The sequence below is a fragment of the Oncorhynchus tshawytscha genome, linkage group LG25 (assembly GCF_018296145.1).
Source record: "Oncorhynchus tshawytscha isolate Ot180627B linkage group LG25, Otsh_v2.0, whole genome shotgun sequence".
Classification (NCBI taxonomy): domain Eukaryota; kingdom Metazoa; phylum Chordata; class Actinopteri; order Salmoniformes; family Salmonidae; genus Oncorhynchus; species Oncorhynchus tshawytscha.
In genome coordinates this window covers 15,666,186-15,690,035 of record NC_056453.1, presented here as the reverse complement: position 1 = coordinate 15,690,035, position 23,850 = coordinate 15,666,186, and the positions used below count along the sequence as shown (strand labels likewise).

The window sequence follows — 23,850 nt, the reverse complement described above, 5'->3', positions numbered from 1 at the left end:
GCAGAGGGGAAAAGAGGCACAAAGGTCAGGAAGAGTGGGGTCTTTGCCAGGGACATCCCCGAAAAGTTGTGGTCGCCGTGAAAAACACTTACTGGCAGGCGAGTTGTCAGACGAGGTCAGAAGGGAGGGCATCTCCTCTGTAGCACTGCCCTGACTCATCATCACAACACTGTCCCCTAGATTAGAACCCACACACGCAAATAATGCACACACACACAAACATATACACAGGTGAGTCACACACACACACTGCTAGCTATAGAGCACAGGAAGATCTATCAGAAACTATGGTTAGATCACAGAGAGAGAACAAAGCAAAAGGAGAGAGAGAAGAGCAAGCAAGCGGAGAAGATAGATAAGTGTAATTTCCCTACCTTTCATATCCTCATCCTCATTTGTGTTGCAACTCTCTGTAGAACCCTAGAGAGAGGGGGGGGGGGGTTAATAACACATAGTGAGCCTTATTCATATGTTGTTAACCTAACTCTGCACACAAACACCCTCACCTTGATCCCATCAGTAGCAACCACTGTATTTTGAGATTCCTGGTAGAAGAGGAGCATAGAGTTACAAATCTGGTTACACACCCAGGTCTGTACAAGTGCCTGGGGGTTAGGGTTCGAGTTGATATTAAGATGTAGGCCGGTGTGGGAAGGGGTTAGAGGTTTGTGAAGGGTCAAACATGAAACAATCTTAGACTCCAGCCAACAGAGACAAAAGACCACTGGGAAGAGAATGGAGGTTAGGGGGCCGAGTTAGGGGGCTAGGAAGGGAGTATGGACTTTAAGGTGCTAGGAGGTTAGGGTGCTAGGAAGAGAGATACAATGAGGGTCATGGAGGGTGGAGAGCAGGCTAGGGTGCTAGAAGGTTAGGGAACTAGGAGGAGGGGAACATGGGATGAGAGGTGGTTAAGGTTCTGTACCATCTGTGAGGCAGCCATGCTGTTGTCCTTCATGGCATTTATAGCGCTCACGATGCTGTTCTTACTGTTGTTGTTGGTCGTGGGCTGAGACACACAAAATTAACAAACTGAAGAGAGTAATATCTTTCTTCATTTACCTCTATAAATACAACAGCCTTTAATTGTCCACTAAATCAAGAAATCAAACACTCTTCACTAGCCCTGTCAGCCAAAGAGAGAGAGAGAGGAAGAGGGAGTGTGTGTGACAGCTACATGACATCAGATTTCACCCATTACCTTAGCAGCGTCCGCCTTCTTGTTCAGTAAACTTTTGCATGCTGTAAAGAGGGGAATACAGCATAAGAGAGTTGCACTGGACTTCAAACATCTCTCCTATTCCCATCCAACCTGGTCCAAGTCAAGCATCAACCACTCCTAGACCGCAGTCTGATTCTCTACGCCTTCTGCCGGCAGTGTGCACTTAACTACCCTTTCAGGGACTTAAAAGCATTGGATTGGCGTGAACATGGACTAAAGGGAGCATCCCCACCATATTCCAGACACCAGAGGCATTCTATTCCACGAAGGGGAGGGAACAAGCGCACACTTCAGGGAGAATGAGCGTGCTATAGAAGAGGCGGATGTTTAGTCACATTACTGTAAACTATTGATTTCCTTTAGGAGGCTCCAGTCAGTCATCTCACTCCGGTCTCATCTAAAGCATTTCACTTTGCTGCTGTCCCAACTGCTTTTTAAGTGTTACTGACACACACACACGCAATTCTGGGATGCATGCAATCTCTTGGGGTTCCTTACCTTCCGTTAACAAGTGGGAGAGAGGGCGAAGAAAAGAGATGGAAAGAGAAGTCTCAGTGGTGCATTATCAGAGTGAGAGAAACAAGGAGAGGGAGGGAGGGTGGGAGACATGTTTTAGGCAGCAGGCATCAGTTGTCGGTGGTGGTTCGTGCACTGCTGGTGTGTGTGTTCTTACTGTGTGGCAGTATCGACAGGGAACAGTCTTGCACCCTATCGGAGCGGCGGGCGGAGCAGACAGCTGCTCCGACTTGGGGTTGCAGCCTTGATCAGAGCTGTTCCATGCCATGCACTTTATATATCACACAGCGGAACGGCTGGAACACGCAGTGGACCAGCCATGCAGCATCCACATCAACAACAGTTCCAAAGGTGCATAGCTTCCATTCAGCAAACAGCAGAACAGAGCTAGGCCTTGATTGGTTAACTTTTGACACGTCTTCTACCCAGCTACCCACAGGGCGGGCAAGCATGGTCCCTGTTCCAACATCTTCGTCGGACATATCGGTCACGTCACAGGCCAACTACATTGCAATGGTGCATTGCATCAACCAATGGCTGCATGCCAAATCCTCACAGTCGGGCATCAGATTAGCTGACATGTTAAAAACCTGAGATCTGGCAGACAGGCATTTGCAATGCAATTAACTAGAACGTGGCCATTGTCTAACATCTTCCCTTTCCTCTGTCCAGTCACCTCAGATCAGTGGCTATTTCAAGGAAGACAGGAAGTAACTTGTAAGTGTCCAAGTGTGCACTCATACCAATCATTTTACCTCTGGGAGGGAAAGTAAACGAGTGCACACTTCAGGGAGTAGAGAATGGAAGGGAAACGGATTGTATAGGGAATACAAGTCCACATGCAGCAAGTCAACATTGTTCACACTGTAATTCATCTGGGCTACAGTGTGACGATGTGACTGGTTAAGACGGAGGGTCATAAGCAGAGAGCAAAGTCTGCCTCAGCCAAACACAGTGGAGGGGAAAGCAGTGAAATCGCAGGGAGGCTAAGCTGCAGATGCCTTTCATAGGGCGATGATGTCATCCGTCTTCAGGACTTACTGGCAGGCGATTGGTCCACTCTCAGAGGAGAGGCCTGTGATTGGAGGGTTCTAGCGTATAGCGCTGTCAACCATCCTCATGCAGAACCAGAGCATCAATCGCACGCTCAGGGGAGACTAACTCCCCCACCCTTGTTATTGGGTCAATACAACTATTACCCTACTTCCTAGAGACACTTGTGTAGATCTGAAAGGATCTGATAGGTGTAAATAATATGGTAGTAGCTCCAATTTGCCCTATGATCGGCTGGGTGGAATTTGCTATGTTGCTTGCACCTATCCAACCCTTCCAGAAACATTATACCATTTCCTAGTCCGCATGGGATCGCTGACCTTAGTCCACCCACTCTCCCCCCTCTTTACCCAGGTCAGACGATGGCAGCATGCCTCCCCTGCTCCTGTCCATCCCCCAGTCAGTCGCCACAGATACACGCCCTCCCCCCCCATCCCGCCTCCCTCAACCCCCTCATGGCCGTAACCAAAGGAGGAGGGTGGGGAGGGGGTTGATGTGGTAAGGCTAATGAATTTGATGATTTCTGATGTTGACATGAGGCTAAGTGGTATTGTTGACAGAATGTGTAGAGTTAGATGTGTTTAGCCTGTGTGTCCATGGTATTAGCGCCATCCTTAAAAACATCCATATGGTCTCACATGAGTGTGTATGTGTTTCAGGCTAACGTGAGCTGCATTCAGGAAAGAAAGGGGCCAGAACCTGGTACTCCTCTTTAAAAGTAAAAAAAAAGCACATGGTGCTCCCTTATAGAATGAAGTGGGAGGGACTTAGACAGGAAGCGTGTGTAGAGGAAGTAAGAGGGCGTGTCTCTGTGACGTACCTTCCTGGGCCAGCGAGGCGGTGGAGGACACAGCAGCAGGGTTGGCATGCTGCCGGCCCACTATTGGACAGAAATACTCAGGTTGGGAGGAGCTATTCAAATCTGGGCTGGCCTAACCCAATACAGTGACCAATCTCAAATGACACCCTATTGTCCATATAGTAGCCAAAAGTAGTGCACTATATGAGGAGTAGGATGCCATTTAGGACGCAAAAATCCTATTCCCTTAAGGCCAGGTATTCATCCTAGGGATGAGCATCTTTCCATTTCAAGACAATTTGATAAGCATCTAGATACAAGGGCACCGATATGTTTTAGTTTGAAACGATCCGATTAGTGAACAAATCGATGCAGTAACATTTGTTGCATAAACACGTTCATTTTCCATTCTAAATTCAAATCTGATGCAGATGGAGCTCCTCAGCTGGGCCTCTCTGACCTGGATCTGTCTGTATGCGTGTGTAGATTCTGTATGTCTCGGGTGTATGTATATGTAGGCGCCTGAGATGAGCCATAAGGGAGACTAGGCATCTAGAACCCCACCCATCAGATTAAGGGGGGCAACATAGCCTACATTTTGTGCCCCCCCCTCCCTCTGTGGTTCTGAAATAACCATCACCCTCTAATTAAACTTGTCATTTTTGAAGATTAAGTGTTTGAGCTAGTAATGCATCAATATTAGTTTACGAATGAGCTATCACTATATAGTCATCTTTGGATTCCACCCTCATTTCAAAATCAAATGCTTTTGACCATTTGAAGTCTAGTGAGCTGCTTTTCGCCTCCCGCTTTTGCCGTGCAGCGCCTCGAAGTGATTCCGGACTTCTTATCGAAATCATCACCTTCACCCTGTATATCTAAAAACGACCAGAAACACTGATTGTTTAAACCAAACTACCAAAACTATTGCTGATGAACCTGAACAATCAAAATAAAATCTATTGTAAGCCCCGTTCAGCAGGTAGCCTATAGCCAGATGAGTCTCCGGTAGCTTACTTTTAACAGCGCACAGATAAATTACAAAGGTTGTCACATATCTAATAAAGCCTAATATCAGGCAAGCCATTTCAGCATTTGAATGCTGAAGGTGCCGCGTAGATGTGCAAGATCAGGAACAGGCCGCCTACCGTGCGAAGCTGGGCACAGTTTGACTAGGTCACTGACATTGCCTGGGGCTTGTTCGGCACGCAAAATGACTTGTAAAATCAATGACTGTCAATGCAGTTACATGCTTAGTTCCACAGAAGGAGAGGACATATCAGTTGTCATAAAATAGGAGGTATTTTCAGAAGGCAGAAAGAAATGCGTAACACTTGAATCGTTTTTTTTCTGACCGATGCATGTTTCATTTGGATCGGTTTGGAGTCCGCGGAACGATGCAGTCTAATCTTAAAGGTTTGAATCGGGGACCGATGGCCTATATTCCTAATAATTTTAAGTAGCAGAAGAGTGAAAGTAGAGCCTTTAAAATAGTGCCCTTTGTGACACCACACAGACATCCGCCACTCCTGAGTAAACAGCACACGCACACACTCCAGAGCCGACAAGGGGAGAGAGAGAGGTGCGTTAGAGACAGATACAGAACACACAGAATCTAAAACTCAGTACTGCTGGAATTCTAGAATCTAGAAAACAGTCTGCAATTCTAGAATCAATGACCTCCTTCTAGCACCTCTGTGCACTGACACCTTATGACATCCTGCTCAGAACTTGCAGAGGAGCTCCTTTCATCTCCTCCTCTCCTTCAGAACATGTGTCCTGAACACACACTTCTTTGAGTACTCACTCACACACACACTCGGCCTAAAAACCTACATTAGGTGGACTCCACCGAGGAGGAGAGGGAAGGAGGGAGTAGAGCTCCATCTGTCCTCCCCCCTCACTCTAACTGGAGCGAGGGAGGAGACACACCCACCTGAGAAGGTTCTGGACACCAGCATGGTGGTGAGGATCGCTCCCTAGGAGAGAAAGACAGAAAGGAGAGATGAGTATTAAAGACAGATGATATGTAAAGGGCAGTTAAAAAGAGGGGGTTAATGAGGAGAAGGGAGGATGTGGTCTGGGGGGGGGGTTATGAGGAGAAAGGAGGATGTGGTCTAGGGGGGTAATGAGGAGAAAGGAGGGTGTGGTCTAGGGGGGGTGGTCTGGGGGGTTATGAGGAGAAAAGGGATGTGGTCTAGGGGGTAATGAGGAGAAAATTATGTGGCCTAGGGGGTAATGAGGAGAAAATTATGTGGCCTAGGGGGTAATGAGGAGAAAATTATGTGGCCTAGGGGGTAATGAGGAGAAAATTATGTGGCCTAGGGGGTAATGAGGAGAAAATTATGTGGCCTAGGGGGTAATGAGGAGAAAATTTTGGCCTAGGTGGGGTAATGAGGAGAAAATTATGTGGTCTAGGGGGTAATGAGGAGAAAATTATGTGGCCTAGGGGGTAATGAGGAGAAAATTATGTGGCCTAGGGGGTAATGAGGAGAAAATTGTGGCCTAGGGGGTAATGAGGAGAAAATTATGTGGTCTAGGGGGTAATGAGGAGAAAATTATGTGGTCTAGGGGGTAATGAGGAGAAAATTATGTGGTCTAGGGGGTAATGAGGAGAAAATTATGTGGTCTAGGGGGTAATGAGGAGAAAATTATGTGGTCTAGGGGGTAATGAGGAGAAAAGGGGATGTGGTCTAGGGGGTAATGAGGAGAAAAGGGGATGTGGTCTAGGGGGTAATGAGGAGAAAAGGGATGTGGTCTAGGGGGAGTAATAAGGAGAAAATTGTGGACTAGGGGGAGAGGTATATAGGGAGCAGGAGGATGAGTGTGAATAAAGAAGGAATAGAGATGAGAAAAGGAGGTGGAGAGGTATAGTGAGCCAGAGGAGAAGGAGAGGTGTAGGGAAGAAGAGGAGGAACAGTATAAGGGGTGGGGGTAGCGAAGGAAAGCAGGAAGAGACGTGTAGGGGTCAGTAGCAGTAGTGTACCTTGAGCTTCCTCCGAGCGTTGAACTTGCGCAGACATTCCACTGTCTCCTGTCTGTGGATCATAGACGCCACGGTGGAACGTTGCTATAGGAGGTGAGAGAGAAGTATTACACAATTAGGGTTGTAGGCCATATGGTTCAAGAGAAAATAACCTAATTACTGAAGAAAAAAAAGCATCTAATCAACAATGACATTATTTTCAATTAACTCTGCAGCTACCGACTTTGACAACTGCCACCAGTTTGAAGCCAAATCATTTACAAAAGACAGACATGGTACAATAAAGGACATTTCATGCCGACACATTTACATCTTTATCATTCCGTTTCATTTCTAAAAGCATCTTATTTGATTATTTTAAATGTGATGAGGCCACAGAGTGCCAGACATAATTACAGACACCTGTGATAATCTGAAGTACCCAAAAAAGGGCACTAGACGTCATGTGATAAAACTCCATAAAAGTTTAAACAATATTGGTAGTACAGGTGAACTTTGAAAGTTACCTACAATAAAAACCGTCCCATTGCAACCCTATACACAAAGCAGTATGTGAGGCGAATGTGATTTTGTGTTGCCATATACAGGTTTGTGTGTGTACTTACGCAGATCCATGGGTGTTTGAGAGCCTGATCAGCAGTGATTCTCTTAGAAGGGTTAATAGTTAACATCTGGTTAATCAGGTTCTTAGCCTCTGGCGTAACAGTGTCCCATTCGGGAGAGGGAAACTAGAGATGAGGCAGGAAAATGAACAGAAATACAGAGACCAGCATTTGCATTATGTACGCAACACAAATGTACTTCTTCATGTTTCATATCATGTAAACAATGTCTTCCTATAATCCAGAAAGCTAAGATGCATGAAATGTGTGTGTATATGAATGTCTGCCATGTTAAATCTCAGTACCAGTCTTCATTAACTGTGTAACCGGAATACTAGAGACAAGGAGAGGATAACCCCTTGCACGCACACACGCACACACCCCTCTGCAATGCGTCAGGAGGCTGACGGGATCAATAGCTGAGGTGCAGCTCTCAATCGGACACTATTAAAAATTCACCAGCTGTGCAGCCAACCTCCACACTGTCCCCTACACAAACCGACTCACATCATAGGCCCCAGCCTTGATCTGCTGGTAGAGTTTGTGTTGGTCTTCATCCCAGAATGGAGGATAGCCAACCAACAAGATATACAGAATAACACCTGGAGAGGTTGAGAGAGACCGAGAGAAAGAGAGCGGTTAGATTGTCTGTAAAAACTGGTGTAAGATGTATGATCTCTGCACCATAGCCCAGCTTTAGATGCGTGCGTAACTATGGGTCAAAACAGACAGGGATGGCTTAGACTGTTGACATGCAACTTCTATTTTGTCTCCAAATGTTTATTGAAAACATAGTTGCACAACGAGCACTTGTCGCAAATACACCATTACAGTTGTTGGATAGCTAGCGATTTTTTTGTTGCCACATTAGTATTGACATGAAAATCAGTCAAAAACACCTAAAAACAAGACATTGTATCAATAACATGATAAAACTAGCTTAAACGAGCCACCTACGATTCCCCCCATGGCAGATTGTCATTGTTGCTAGGTAAAGTATCTGACTGTTCAGAATCAAAAAGCAGGCTTCAGGCCCCATCGATGTGCGCGCATCATTTTCGTGACGTTGTCAGCCAACACGTCTATTTGTTCTTCACCTACAGTTAGAGGTTAAAGGCTCACCACAGGCCCATATGTCCACAGGCTTGCCATAGGGGTCCTTCCTCAGGACCTCAGGGGACAGGTAGCCAGGGGTACCCGCAAAACCTGCCAGGCAGAAGAAAAAAGAAGATTTAGGTCTGATGAAGGTTACTCAAAATGTACCCACCCCTCCCTTTGCCTTCTGAACAGCCTCAATTCGTCAGGGCATGGACTCTAAGGTGTTGAAAGTGTTCCACATGGATGCTTGCACATATTGACTCCAATGCTTCCCACAGTTGTGTCAAGTTGGCTGGATGTCCTTTGGGTGGTGGACCATTCTTGATGCACACGGGGAAACTGTTGAGCATGAAAAAAAACAACACAGCAGCAGTTCTTGACACAAACCGGTGGGCCTGGCACCTACTACCATACCCCGTTCAAAGGCACTTCAATCTGTTGTCTTGCCCATTCACCCTCTGAATGGCACACATACACAATCCAGGTCTCAATCGTCTCAAGGCTTAAAAATCCTTCTTTAACCCGTCTCCTCCCCTACATTTATTGAAGTAGATTTAAAAAGTGAAATCAATAAGGGATCATAGCTTTCACCTGGTCAGTCTGTCGTGGAGAGAGTTCATAACGTTTGGTACACTCAGTGTGTGTTTCTTATGACAAAACACTGTCCATAAAGAGTGTGCGTGCGCGGTCTTACCGAACCATGCCTGTTGGTCTCCCTGCACCTCAATGGCCAGGCCAAAGTCTGCCAACTTCACCGCTGCGCCCTTCATCTTACTGGCCAGGAGCAGGTTCTCAGGCTGAAGGGGTGGAGAGAGAAAGTGTGTTTGTTTGTGTGTAAAGGGGGGAATATGGAGAGGGACAGAGATGCATTGGTCTATATGTAAACCCTAAATGTGCTTCGAACTCTTTGGCTTTGCCAACATTTATACATCCATATCCTGTCAATAAAAGATTATTCAATTCAGTTGGGAGAGAAAAAAAAAAGGAGAGTAAAGAGAGAAATGAAGGAGGGAGAGGAGTATTAAGTTTTTGATTCTCTTATGTAGCTACCTAAACAATGCCTTACATTGTACTAGGTCAGGGGTCAAACTTTAATGACTGGAAGCGACAAGTGTTGAGGTTGCCGCACAATACATTTTTGTCCTTTGCACGTGCAAGTGGCAATATATGATATTCAGCACCACGGATATCAGTCGGATCACATTACCACGAAATCTGGCATTCAGGGTCACAGAGCAGTTGTAGCATCTGACTGGTGAAGTTGCAGGGAGAATTGAATCTTGTGAACATACATTGATTTAAAAATAATAATTAAAACCTACCAAAGGAAATATTGTTCTGCAGTGATTAATTGAAATATTCACATAACGCTCTGCAGTGAAGTAAAATTTGTCAAAAACCCACCTTCAGTAAAAATACCCTAAAGTACTACTTAAGTACTTTACACCACTGGCAAGTGTGCCGATTTAATTGTGGTAGTGAAAATGGCACATATTTCTTACACACCCCTGAACCTACAGTGCTACCGCCTGTGCTTAGAAATACCATTGCGTTAGTTTTGGGGCTCTATTTAACAAACTTATCTTGGTATTTTGTTCATTAGTCCAAAAAATGTTTTGCATGTCGGCAGGGAAGTTTTCAAAAATATTGGACTTTCAAGAAGCAAAGTGTCGCCGGCCTCATGATGTAAAATACAGGGGTCAGCAAGCCGCGGCTCTTCAACATCCCCCTTGCGACTCCCTGGCTATTTATTTACTGAACATAAAATATAAATGCAACATGTAAAGTGTTGGTCCCAATATCCCCAAAAGGTACCATACGAACACAAGCGTAATTTCTCTCAAGTTTGTACCCAAATTTGTTTACATCCCTGTTAGTGAACTTTTCTCATTTGCCAAGATAATCTATCCACTTGACAGGTGTGGCATATCAAGAATTTGATTAAACAGCATGATCATTATACAGATGCACCTTGTGCTGGGGACAATAAAAGGCCACTCTGAAATGAGCAGTTTTGTCACAACATAATGCCACAGATGTCTCAAGTTTTTGGGGAGTGTGCTGTTGCCAGAGAATTGAATGTTCATTTCTCTACCATAAGCTCTACCATAGAGAATTTGGCAGTACGCGCTACCGGCCTCACAACCGCAGACCACACGTAACCATGCCAGCCAAAGACAGCCAGATTCTTGGCAAAGGATAAATGCTCACTAAAGAAGATGTAAACAAATTTGTGCACAAAATTTGTGAAGCGCTTAGTTCATATGGAATGTTTTTGGTATCTTTTATTTCAGCATGTGAAACATGGGACAAGTTGCATTTTATTTTTGTTCAGTGTAGTTAAAGCAGTATAATACATAGAGGACAATCAAACCTTCTGTTTCCATTATAATACTTGTGTATGTGTGTCGTTATTCAATTTCTTTCACTACATTCCTAAAGAAAATAAAGTACTTTTTACTCCATACATCTTCCTTGACACCCAAAAGTACTTGTTACATTCTGAATGCATAGCAGGACAGAAAAATGGTCCAATTCACACACTTACCAAGAGAACATCCCCTTTCATCACTACTGCATCTGATCTGGCAGACTCAATAAACACAAATGCATTTGTAAATGATGTCAGTGTTGGAGTGCCCCTGCCTATCCGGAAATGTTTTAAACAATAACATGGTGCGGTCTGCAAGGAATTTGAAGTGATTTATACTTTTGAGATATGAGAGATTTTTTTAAATGTGTTAAATTTATTTCACCTTTATTTAACCAGGTAAGCTAGTTGAGAACCATCATTTGCAACTGCGACCTGGCCAAGATAAAGCAAAGCAGTGCGACAGAAACAGAGTTACAATGGAATAAAACAAGCGTAGTCAATTACACAATAGAACAAAAATAAAGTCTATATACAGTGGCATGAGATTATCTCCCTCCCTCCAAATACTTTTACTCAAGTATCACAATTGGGTACTTTTTCCACCACTGGCACTTGCTAGCATTAGCGTGAAAGGGCTGGGTTTTCATGAACAAACAAGTCGAGGCTTAGCCCTCACTTGCCAATCAGAACGTGCTTCACGGCGAAATATCGGTTTGCTTCAAATTGTATATTTACGGTATTTTATGCATTGCCTTAGAATCAACTCCAATGTTAGTCTAAGTTTGTGAAATGGCTTACAGAAACAAAATAAAATGTAGACCTATCTTTGCTAAATACGTTAACTTGAACATTTGTAGTCCACATAACCACATCTGCCGCCCCATGTTTCAAATTATTTGTTCAGCCATGATGCAATTTACAGTAGGCCCCTATATCAGTGTGAATGCAATTGAAGCCATGCAATTACTTAGAACCTTGGGCCAGTAACCGAAATGTTGGATCAAATCCCCGAGCTGACAGGGTAAAAATCTGTCCTTCTGCCCCTGAACAAGGCAGTAAACCATCTGTTGCCCTGTGGTCCATCATTGTAAATAAGAATTTGTTAACCGACTTGCCTAGTTAAATAAAAGGTTAAATGTAAAAACAACACAACTTGTTTAAAAAAAAAGCCTGCGTCACACTTACAGGCACCATCATTTTCCCCCGTGGGCATATAATAATTACGCACATCCAAACTTTTCACAGGAGCTGGACAAAGATCCAATATGAAGAGAAAGGGAGAATGTCCACGCACTGTTACATTTCCCAAATAGGCCTATGTTTTATGAACATAAATCAGAACCATTTTGCAGGTAACTTCTAAATACGAGGTTCACCGGTATTCAGGTTCTCATCTCTCGTTTCACGGTGGGCATGGACACGTAGTCTACATCATGGAGAGGGTGTAATGCACGTCAAAAATTTTAACCTGGATGCCTAAAATAAATGTAAAAAAGGGAATGTCAGCTCACCGTTGTACTCCTCTCAAACTTGATATTTTAATAAAGCTTTGGTGATGATCTATTTCCAAGCGGTCTCAGGAGTCAAACTGTTTATCGACAGTCTTGACTACTTGGCATTCGGCAGACAAATAAAGAAGCCTTCATTGAGAGGAGGCCATGCTTGGTTTTAGAATGAAATAAACAGTGGGAAAACATTTGTTTTTATGTTTCTAAATACGAAGTATACATGCACCAAAAGCACTTTAGGCTACTCATTTCATGCACATATGGGCAGTATGTGTCACGGCTGGATAGGCTGCTTTTCCTGTGTCAAAATCCATGCCATAACCAGCTGAGTTATCACTAAAACCAGCTTTTGGTTAGTCTTAAATATTGCTATCAGTGCTGCCTGAAATTATCACTTGAGATCATGTTTTTCCAGCTGAGCTGAAGCGGGCTGATGTAAAATTGCCAAACCTGGCGTTAGGGCTGGAAAACGCCTGATTTTACATGATGAAATTGTAAACTAACGTGCGTTTTGACACCAGTGCCCCTTTAACGCCAACCAAATATAGAGCCCTTTGAGTGGATTTTGCCTTTAAGCCGTTTTGGAATTGTCCACATTTGACAGTGTGTGGGTCTCCATCTCTCCTACAATTATCTCTGCAGCCATATATTGACATATGGTGGTAGCCATGGAAACCACTTGAGAGTCATTTAGACAGCACTGCAGACCGCATGCGCATGCGTGTGTGTGTGTGTGTAAAGGACTGCAGTAAAAGCCCACTCAGGAAAAAAGGCCAACGAAGCAGACAGCACACAATAGGTAATACAGCTAACCTCAGTAGAGCGATTCAAGCGATGTCATACATATACATATATATATACATACACACATATATATACATATATACACACACACACACAAATACACACTGAACAAAAATATAAAGGCAACATGCAACAATTTAATTGATTTTACTGAGTTAAAGTTCAGATGAGGAAATCAATCAAGTGAAATAAATTAATTAGGCCCATATCTTTGGATTTCACAACTGGGAATACAGATACCTGTGCTTCACAATATGCCTCAGAATCTCATGGTATTTCTGTGCATTGTGTTGGTTGTCCATAGCTTATGCCTGCCCATACCATAACCCCACCATGGGGCACTCTGATCACAACTCTGACATTGGCAAACTGCTCGCCTACATGTGGTCTGCGGTTGTGAGGCCGGTTGTTTACATCTTTGTTAGTGAGCATTTATCCTTTTGCCAAGAAGCTGATTAACCAGATGTGGAAGTCTTGGGCTGGCGTGGTTACGTGTGGTCTGCAGTTGAACTTACTGCCAAATGGCAGAAAGGGGGGAGGGGGAGGTTTAAAAAAAAAAAATACAACTCAAAATTGGAGAGAGTACACCACAAGGTTGCACTCACTCTCCCAGCACAGTGAATTCACAATGCAGATGGTTTCTATCACCCTTCACGCAGAGAGAGAACATTATAATTTATGCTGCTGCGCTTGCTTTTCACAAGTGCCGCTTTCTATCATCCAATCACAAGTCATTAACCCAGCACTAGGCTACAGTCAGAGCTAGTGCCTCGGTGTGGCAAGTTATTAGGCAATATCTAAGGCTAATAAATGGAAGATGGAATTGTAATGACAGAACTAAAAAAGTTAACTAAAAGAGAAGGACAAGCTACAACACCAAGAGCCAACAGGTAGGCTGCTACTTAATAATCTGAATGGAGTGGTTGATATTAACAGTAGGTCGGAAGCTAACGTTAGCTAGCTTCTCTCAGTTTAATGTAGTCAAGACGGGCACTATGTAACAAGATGAGATAAATAACTAGCAATAAGTTAGTCTACCGGTGCGAGTGGACTTGGTTGCCATCTCCCTGCTCCCCTTGTCCTTCAGATACACACTGCCCCCTACCCCGCTCCCTGTATGAGTTGCTTCTCTCCCTGCAGTAGAGCTCCAGTTAATAAAGTAGCAAAGAAATACAAATAACATTACAACATTGTTGCATTACGTATTTGTTACATTCTTATTTTCCCTTTATGATGATGATGGGGACCTGTTAGTGGGAGTTTTGTGATAACAAAATGACATTCACAGTGCAGTTAAGATTTTTTCTTAACGTTAACCCAATCTCATTTTAAACATTCATACCCCTAGTGCAGAAGAGAGAGTGAAAAAGAGGCAGTGAGAAAAGACGAGGGCTAAAGAGGTCAACAGAGAGAGAGCGGGCCTTTGTGAAAGGGAGGGGAGCGAGTGGAGAGAGAGAGGGGGATAAAGAGGGAGATGAGAGCAGTGCGTTGCCATGGCCACGAACAGAGGTGTGTGTGTGTGTGTGGTAGTTATAGCAACACACACGCACACCACAGAAACACACACACCTTGAGGTCCCTGTGGACGATGTCATGCTGGTGGATATGTTGGACACTCTCCAAGATCTGGTTGATACACTGACTGGAGAGGAAAGGGAGAGAAGGGGGTTGAGCGTGAGAAAAGGAGAAAACAAATCAGTCATCTTTTCATCACTAAACACATGCCTGGTTTGTACAGAAAGCTCAACAGGTCTGACAAAGAAAGAGACAAAGTAGTGAGACAGATTTATTACAATAGTTGCTTTAAACTTTTCTTTACTGTACCCATATCACATTTTGCTATGCCTGGAGTACCCCCTCATAAGCATTTGACCAACTTGGCCTATGTTCTTTTGAGACTTCCCAAGTACCCCAAATGGATAAGCCAGCTAGCAAAAATACTGTTAAGACGGTCTGCTGGTTGTGAGGCTCAGAGGTGAAAGGTCAAATCAGTCTTGGGAAGGGCGTGTTGCTGACCCCATGTGGCTTGTAGAGTGCGTGTGTGTGTCTAAAGCCCTGGTCAGCACTAGTCAAATTATTTCATGGACACTTCCCTTAATGCAACAAAGAGCATCACCTAACAGCAAGATTGAGGAGAAGAGAGTGAGAGAAGAGAAAGGGAGGAGATAGGAAGGAAACAAAAGGGAAAGAGGGAGAGATGAGTGGGGAAGAAGAGAATGGGTTATAGGATATATAGGAAGAGGGAGGAGAGCGGGATAACAAGACATGACAATGCAGCAGACATGAATACAAGGAAACCCATAGTCAGCCTGTGTGTGTGCGCGCGCCACGTGAAATCACGCCACTCTCCCACGGTTTTGACCCGCGCTGTGCGGCACAGTAACCATGGTAACAGTAAATAGGGATTGCCCACCTGGCATCAGCCTCGCTGTAGTACTCCCTAGCAACGATGTCCTCAAACAACTCTCCTCCCGTCACCCTGAGAGAGAGAATCATATCTTATCATACAGAAACTTATCATACATACTAAAGCTCATTCACAAGCCTGAAATGTGCACGTGTGTTATACTTACAGATCAAAGACAAGGTAGTGAAAGCCTTCCTCTGAGATACTGTCATGTAGCCTCACTAGAGAAAAGAAAGGGAGAGAGGGTGGACAAGAGGGAGAGAGAGAATTGAGAGATTTTAAAAAGTGGAATATTACAGGCTAGTGGATAGGGCTCAGTTTTGTGATTCTAAATCTGACCTACTGTATGGTTTGTTTAAGGGTTCAGGTTTCAAGGTTAAAGGTGATGTAAAAAGGTAAATTTTGCTGTGAAATAAGCAGCAGGTCGGCCCTGCAGCAAGTACAGTACATGTGCTCATATCACTATCCCCTCCATCTCTCCCACTCTCTTTATCCAAAGTTTATAGGCCAAATGAGAGAAGGGGGTGAGAGAGGGAGAAGTAAAAAAAATAAAAAATAAAAATAAAAAAAGAGAACGAAAAGGGAGAGTGTGAGAAAAGGAAGGAGACCATGCCTGAGGGGCAGAGCAATCTGGGACACTGGAGAAAAAAAATATAATAATAATAAATAAGGAGGCAGAAAGAAGGTAGAGGGAGACATGATAGAGGGATACATATGAAGGACAGCACAAAATTGTCATTGACTCATTGGTATGGCCTCATCCCCCTCTCATATTTTCTCTTCCTCTACCTCATTGGTTCTCTCCTCCTGGTCATCTTTTCTTTAACCCCGAACTGATTTTAACAATAATTATTGTCCTCAAATCGATTACGTTTTCTAATCCTCAATTTGAAAACAAAACCAGTAGACAAACAAATAGAGGCTGACATCCAGACAGAGAGATATACACTCAGACATACAGATTGACAGAAACACTTAGAAAAAAAGGGTTCCAAAGGGTTCTTTGCAGAGGGATAAGGTTCTGCAGTGTATGTAATAGCATAACAGATTAGTTCAACTGGAATGACTCAACTCACGGTTGCCTAAAAATAGTTGTGCACAAAGCATGGCCCAAAATATTCTGAGTCACCGCCCCTACATTTTAATTACCACTAAAAGAAGAGAACCCTTTTTTCAACTGCAAAGAAGTAAAATAGTGTAATTTGCTCAGCAGCCTGATTAACTTGTGTTTATACGGTTTAGAAATTGAGAGTACAATCAAAAACGAAGTCTCCATCCTCGCAAAAGGAAACTCACACAGGAGAAAATGGCGGCTGTCAGTCGCCCACTGGCGGGTGGTCCCTAAAACACACCGTGTCGTCAGCAAGCGAATAAACGTCAAATTGGTGCGATGTGTTTTCTACATAACGAAAAGCCCTTCAACGGTTCTTCGCAGTTAGAAAAAAAAAGTTATTTTAGTGATAATTCAAATGTAGGGGCGCTGACTCAGAATATAATGGCCCGTGGTTGGTGCACAGCTTTTTTTGTGCAACAGTGAGAGAGAGTCATTCCAGTATAACTAATCTGTTAAGCTATTACATACAGTGCTTTCGAAAATACCTTTACTATTTCATATTTTTTTTACGTTACAGCATTTTCTATGACATTTACATAAGTATTCAGACACTTTACTCAGTACTTTGTTGAAGCCTCTTTGGCAGCGATTACAGCCTCAAGGCTTCTTGGGTATTATTTGGGGAGTTTCTCCCATTCTTCTCTGCAGATCCTCTCCAGCTCTATCAGGTTGGATGGGGAGTGTCACTGCACAGCTATTTTCAGGTTCGATGGGGTTCAAGTCCGGGCTCTGGCTGGGCCACTCAGGACAATTAGAGACTTGTCCCAAAGCTACTCCTGCATTGTCTTGGCTGTGTGCTTAGGGTCGTTGTCCTCTTAGGAGGTGAACCTTCGCCCAGTCTGAGGTCCTGAGCGCTCTGGAGCAGGTTTTCATCAAGGATCTCTGTAATTTGCTCCGTTCATCTTTCACTTGATCCGGACTAGTCCCCCCAATCCCTGCCGCTGAAAAACATCCCCACAGCATGATTCTTCACCATGCTTCATCGTAGGGATGGTATTGGCCAGGTGATGAACGGTGCCTGGATTCCTCCAGACATGACGTTCGGCATTCAGGCCAAAGAGTTCAATCTTGGTTTCATCAGACCAGAAAATCTTGTTTCTCATGGTCAGAGTCCTTTAGATGCCTTTTGGCAAAAATCCAAGCGGGCTAAAGAGTGGCTTACGTGTTGGTCACCCTACCATAAAGGGCTGATTGACGGAGTTCTTGAGATGGATGTCCTTCTGGAAGGTTCTCCCATCGCCAGAGGAACTCTGGAGCTCTGTCAGAGTGGCCATCGGGTTCTTGGTCAGCTCCCTGACCAAGGCCCTTCTACCCCAGATTGTTCAGTTTGGCCAGACAGCCAGCTCTAGGCAGAGTCTTGGTGGTTACAAACTTCTTCCATTTAAGAATGTTGGAGGCCACGGTGTTCAACCTGCAGAATTTATTTTGGTACCCTTCCCCAGATCTATGCAGACAGAATCCTGTCTCGGAGCTCTACGGACAATTCCTTCGACCTCATGGCTTGATTTTTACTTTGTCATGCACTGTCAACTAGAGGTCAACCGATTAATTGGAATGGCCGATTAATTAGGGCTGATTTCAAGTTCATAACAAATCGGAAATCGGTATTTTTGGGTGCCGATTTGTAATTTTTTTTATACCTTTATTTAACTAGGCAAGTCAGTTAAGAACACATTCTTATTTTCAATGACGGCCTAGGAACGGTGGGTTAACGGCCTTGTTCAGGGGCAGAACTACAGATTTTCACCTTGTCAATCTTGCAACCTTACAGTTAACTAGTCCAACGCAATAACGACCTGCCTCTCTCTCGTTGCACTCCACAAGGAGACTGCCTGTTACGCAAATGCAGTAAGCCAAGGTAAGTTGCTAGCTAGCATTAAAATTATTTTATAAAAACAAATCAATCATAATCACTAGTTATAACTACTAATCCAGGTTAGCAGGCAATATTATCCAGGTGAAATTGTGTCATTTCTCTTGCGTTCATTGCACGCAGAGTCAGGGTATATGCAACAGTTTGGGCAGCCTGGCTCATTGCGAACTAATTTGCCAGAATTTTACGTAATTATGACATAACATTGAAGGTTGTGCAATGTAACAAGAATATTTAGACTTAGGGATGCCACCCGTTAGATAAAATACCGAACGGTTCCGTATTTCACTGAAATAATAAACGTTTTGTTTTCGAAATGATAGTTTCCGGATTTGACCATATTAATGACCAAAGGCTCGTATTTCTGTGTGTTATTATGTTATAATTAAGTCTGATTTGATAGAGCAGTCTGACTGAGCAGTAGCAGGCTCGTAATCATTCATTCAAACAGCACTTTTGTGCGTTTTGCCAGCAGCTCTTCGCAAGCACAGCGCTGTTTATGACTTCAAGTTTATCAGCAAGTTTAATGGCTGGTGTAACCGATGTGAAATGGCTAGCTAGTTAGCTGGGTGTGCGCTAATAGCATTTCAAACGTAACTCGATCTGAGACTTGGAGTAGTTATTCCCCTTGCTCTGCAAGGGCCGCGGCTTTTGTGGGGCGATGGGTAACGATGCTTCGAGAGTGGCTGTTGTCGATGTGTTCCTGGTTAGAGCCCAGGTAGGGGCGAGGAGAGGGACGGAAGCTATACTGTTACACTGGCAATACTATAGTGCCTATAAGTACATCCAATAGTCAAAGGTATATGAAATACAAATGGTATAGAGGGAAATAGTCCTATAAATACTGTATTAACTACAACCTTAAACCTCTTACCTTGGAATATTGAAGTCTCATGTTAAAAGGAACCACCAACTTTCATATGTTCTCATGTTCTGAGCAAGGAACTTAAACATTAGCTTTCTTACATGGCACATATTGCACTTTTACCTTCTTCTCCAACACTGTTTGTGCATTATTTAGACCAAATTGAACATGTTTCATTATTTATTTGAGGCTACATTTATTTTATTGATATATTATATTAAGTTAAAATAAGTGTTTATTCTGTATTGTTGTAATTGTCATTATTAACACAAAAACAAAAAAAGGCCAATTAATCGGTATCGGCTTTTTGGGCCTCCAATAATCGGTATCTGTGTTGAAAAATCGGTCGACCTCTACTGTCAACAATGGCCTACTGACAAGTGTGTGCCTTTCCAAATCATGTCCAATCAATTGAATTTACCACAGGTGGACTTCAATCAAGTTGTAGAATCAAGAATGATCAATGGAAACAGGATACACCTGAGCTCAATTTCGAGTCTCCGAGCAAAGGGTCTGAATACTTATGTAAATAAGGTATTTCTGTTTAATACACTTGCAAATATTTCTAAAAACCTGGTTTTCGCTTTGTCATTATGGGTTGTGTATATAAAAATAAAATGTAAATACATTTTAGAATAAGGCTGTAACGTAACAAAATGTGGAAAAGGGGAAGGGGTCTGAATACTTTACGAATGCATTGTATAGGACTATGTGACGGTGTCTTGTGAAAGACTCACGTATGGCCTTGGATCAATTGAGGTCGTTTGACTAAGTATGGGTTGTAACTATAGAGGAACCCTTTTTTGGTGCCATATAGAACCTTCTTTTATGGTTCTTTATAGCACCATACAGGTTCAATTTAGAACTTTATGAGCATTGTTATTCATAGAACCTTTAAAAGAAAATCCATATAGCATCAAAAAGGGTTCTGCTATTATCACAAGCCAAGAACCCTTATTTGGCACTATATAGAACCATTTGTTTTTAGTATGTACCAAGACCCTTTTTCATCCTAAGAACAGTTTTTGGAAGAAAGGGTTATTTGATGATTCTTGGAAAGGCAAGAAGGATTATTTGGAAGGCAAGAAAGGGTTCTACATAAAAACCTTTGGAATCAGTTTTTTTTAAATTGTAGATAACATTTTTTATAGTGCTTAAGCATTAGTGTAAAACTCCTGATATTAAAGTTTAAACATTGAGGCAAAGTATTCTGATAAGTTTAACATGATAGGTAGTTTAAAAACATTCACACATCTATGTTATGGGTATATATCTGGTATTCTGTTAATAATTTTACATATACAGTACTGGCATAGTTGATAACTTTGTCATGTCTGTCTTTAAATATTTACTGTAATTTTATTGAGCAGAGAGTAGGAGAATAGAAGGGAGTCAGTGACCCAGCAGTGTAATAATTTAGCCCAAACAACTACCTCTCCCCCTACTGTGTTTATTTAGCTCCTTTGCAATAAATTATTTCTCTCTACCTAGCACATTCTTCCACTGCAAATCTACCGTTCCAGTGTTTTACTTGCTATATTGTATTTACTTCGCCACCATGGCCTTTTTTGCCTTTACCTCCCTTATCTCACCTCACTTGCTCACATTGTATATAGACTTAATTTTCTACTGTATTATTGACTGTATGTTTGCTTTACTCCATGTGTAACTCTGTGTTGTGTCGAACTGCTTTGCTTTATCTTGGCCAGGTCGCAATTGTAAATGAGAACTTGTTCTCAACTTGCCTACCTGGTTAAATAAAGGTGAAATAAATAAGTGTATTTTTTGGTAGACAACAAATTGGCCAGTGTTACCAACAGTTTATCAGTGTAACATGTCTAGTGTTGTTTCAGGAGTTAATTTAACACTCAGGTGACTGCGTGGTGTTAGAGAACCCCAGTGTTGGTGTAAATAACCAGAGTTGAGTGTACACATTTTTACTCTGAATTAGGGATGCAAATTCTGGTACATTTTGCTGCAGTCTAACTGACACTTATTAACCAGTCAACAAACAAAGTTCTCCAAACAGTAAAATGACGTGATCAACAGAGATCTGTATATGATGACGAGATGCTAATGTTTCCGCACTAACAATGGGAGTCAGGCGAAGGCAGGCGACAAGTTTAGGCCCAAAATAAGCCCATAGAAACGCATTGGTCTTATTTTGGCGGGAATGAAACCTCTCGCTTTGCCTCTTCCTCTCTGATACTATGCATGCATACAAGGACCAGACATTTTTCATTAAGCGCTTATTGGAAACATGCAACAATCTTACTCAAAAGGCTATGGCCTATTATTGAACATGCAACTCCTGTAATGAAGCAGCAAATTAAAACGGAATTTAACCATTTGCGAAAATGCAATTTGAGTTATACACTGTTCTAAAACAGCACACCTAATGCGAGCAGTTGTGAGAGATAAATCTCCGTCAGAAACTTCTAAAGACGGGGAATCGAAGAGCAGCAACTAGGATGTGTTGCTGATATGACAAGGATTGTGCCTTTGGCTTCTGGACAACGAAAGAAAGTTGATATGAAAACCAATAGAAAAGGAGAGAAATGCTGGTTAATGGCTGGAGGAAGTCTTGATAAAATAATTGCCTCCACATTTCTATGGTTGGATTTTGGCAAGGCTACTCTGAAGCAAAGACAAGACATGCCCCATTATTTGAAGTAAAGTCAACTGTTCACGTTTCAAACAATTATACTGCCTCTAGCTCACATTGTAAAGTGGTGGTTGACACGCTGATAGTAAACAGTAGGCAGACTATAGCCTACACACCCATATGGCGACTGGGAGGCGCGCCTTAATTACGAGCGGAGATTGAGAAATAAAAATAGCTCCTTTTAAAAATGGTGGCCACCAACCTTAACACACGAATGCATTTAGAATTGTTACTGGTTGGGCAATGACTAGGCTTATAAAAGCCGGTTTCAAAAATACACAAGCAGCAATTTTATTCCACAAAATTATGCAAATGAACCTATAGACTGATAAGCATGACAGGTCAAATGTGTTTTAAGCGACTAATGGATTAACGGGTAACATCCATACTCTGAATTGAGTAATACACTCAAAACCACATGCATTATCATATTACCCAGCATGCTCTATTGCAGGTTGATTTTCAGAAATGTTTCTTTCAATATCTTTTTTTTTTGCATGTACATTGATTGGTTGAGTCATCTTATGAAACACAAAGATCAATAACAGATTTTTTTTAAACCAATCTTTTAGCAGTTTTATTTATTAAACCCGTTACTGAGACAGTTGTTACAGTTTAGATGATTTAGGTAGTCTCAGTAATCAATCTGCCTTCTCTGGCAGTCATTCTGAATGCAGGTTGCGGTGATTAAAGGTAGTCAGGAAAACATTATTGCGATGCGCAAGATGCAAGACTTCGCTCTCACAGTCAAACACAGTATATGAGCAAGTGGAGAAGATTAGCATCGCGCTCCAACGCTTTCAGTCGTTGCAGAAATTGGACCACAATGTTGGCTTACTTTGTGCATCTACATCATATCGCTGACTCTACATTTAAAAAGTTCCACTTGTTGGATATCCTTACTTTGGCTGGATTCCAATTTGGAATTACACATCACTTTGCAAGCCAGCATGACGTGACTTGCAGGCCTGATGTGGCCTATAAACCAGGAGCTTCAGACCACTGTGTTAGGGTATAACTAGGCCTTCAAAGAACAGCCTTATATTATATGTAATGTCATAAAGACTTTACCAAGTACCAAAAATATGTTATCTTATGAGGAAGTCAAAGAACCCTATATAGTTCTACTTTTAGCACCTTTAAGAGTGTAGAGAGGGGCCTCCCGGGTGGGGCAGTGGTTGTGCCACCAGAGACTCTGGGTTCGCGCCCAGGCTCTGTCGTAACCGGCCGCGACCGGGAGGTCCGTGGGGCAACGCACAATTGGCCTAGCGTTGTCCGGGTTAGGGAGGGTTTGGCCGGTAGGGATATCCTTGTCTCATCGCGCACCAGCGCCAGGTGCACAGTGTTTCTTCCGACACATTGGTGCGGCTGGCTTCCGGGTTGGATGCGCGCTGTGTTAAGAAGCAGTGCGGCTTGGTTGGGTTGTGTATCGAAGGACGCATGACTTTAAACCTTTGTCTCTCCCGAGCCCGTACGGGAGTTGTAGCGATGAGACAAGATAGTAGCTACTAAAACAATTGGATACCACGAAATTGGGGAGAAAAAGGGGTAAAATTCAAAAATAAAATAAAAAGAGTGTAGAGAGATAGAGACGACAAACCTATGTTGGAGTGTTTGAGAAGACGGCAGATGCGAGCCTCTCGATCCAGCTTCTGGTGATCTGAGGAGAATACCAAAAAATTAAAAGTTAGAGAAAGATTCTCTAATATATACACATACATACACACACACGACTGTATAAGGTGTGAATGTTTGTGGAGGTGACTCGCAGCTCCAGCTGTGGAACATTGCTATGCCAGCACTTTGTCTAGCAGGGGACACATGATGAAATTGGAACACACACACACACACACACACACACACACCCCCCCGCCCCTCGTCGTCACTGTTAGCAAGGCAGTTGCGAGAGGTTAGAGGTAATCTGGGGTAAACCTAGCAACGGCATAGAGAGTGAGTCAGAAGTGTGA

General features: G+C 43.0%; 1 protein-coding gene across 10 annotated transcripts in view; it reads right to left on the bottom strand.

Annotated features, from left to right (window-relative positions):
* Window positions 1-23,850, bottom strand: part of LOC112224310 (calcium/calmodulin-dependent protein kinase type II subunit gamma) — a 37,778-nt gene that overhangs the window by 6,597 nt on the left and 7,331 nt on the right. For 2 of the 10 annotated variants that reach the window (XM_024387798.2, XM_042306010.1), the window contains exons 3-18: window positions 23,484-23,543; window positions 15,533-15,587; window positions 15,373-15,438; window positions 14,529-14,601; window positions 8,968-9,070; window positions 8,298-8,381; window positions 7,683-7,777; window positions 7,179-7,301; window positions 6,574-6,657; window positions 5,524-5,566; window positions 3,609-3,668; window positions 1,199-1,239; window positions 923-1,006; window positions 507-545; window positions 375-420; window positions 93-176 (exon numbers count right to left, since the gene is read on the bottom strand). In XM_024387798.2, the coding sequence (XP_024243566.2) occupies window positions 93-176; window positions 375-420; window positions 507-545; window positions 923-1,006; window positions 1,199-1,239; window positions 3,609-3,668; window positions 5,524-5,566; window positions 6,574-6,657; window positions 7,179-7,301; window positions 7,683-7,777; window positions 8,298-8,381; window positions 8,968-9,070; window positions 14,529-14,601; window positions 15,373-15,438; window positions 15,533-15,587; window positions 23,484-23,543 (1,140 nt within the window). The remainder of the gene's footprint in view (window positions 1-92; window positions 177-374; window positions 421-506; window positions 546-922; window positions 1,007-1,198; window positions 1,240-3,608; window positions 3,669-5,523; window positions 5,567-6,573; window positions 6,658-7,178; window positions 7,302-7,682; window positions 7,778-8,297; window positions 8,382-8,967; window positions 9,071-14,528; window positions 14,602-15,372; window positions 15,439-15,532; window positions 15,588-23,483; window positions 23,544-23,850) is intronic. The other 8 variants (XM_042306007.1, XM_042306015.1, XM_042306008.1 and 5 more) reach the window with 7 other exon arrangements.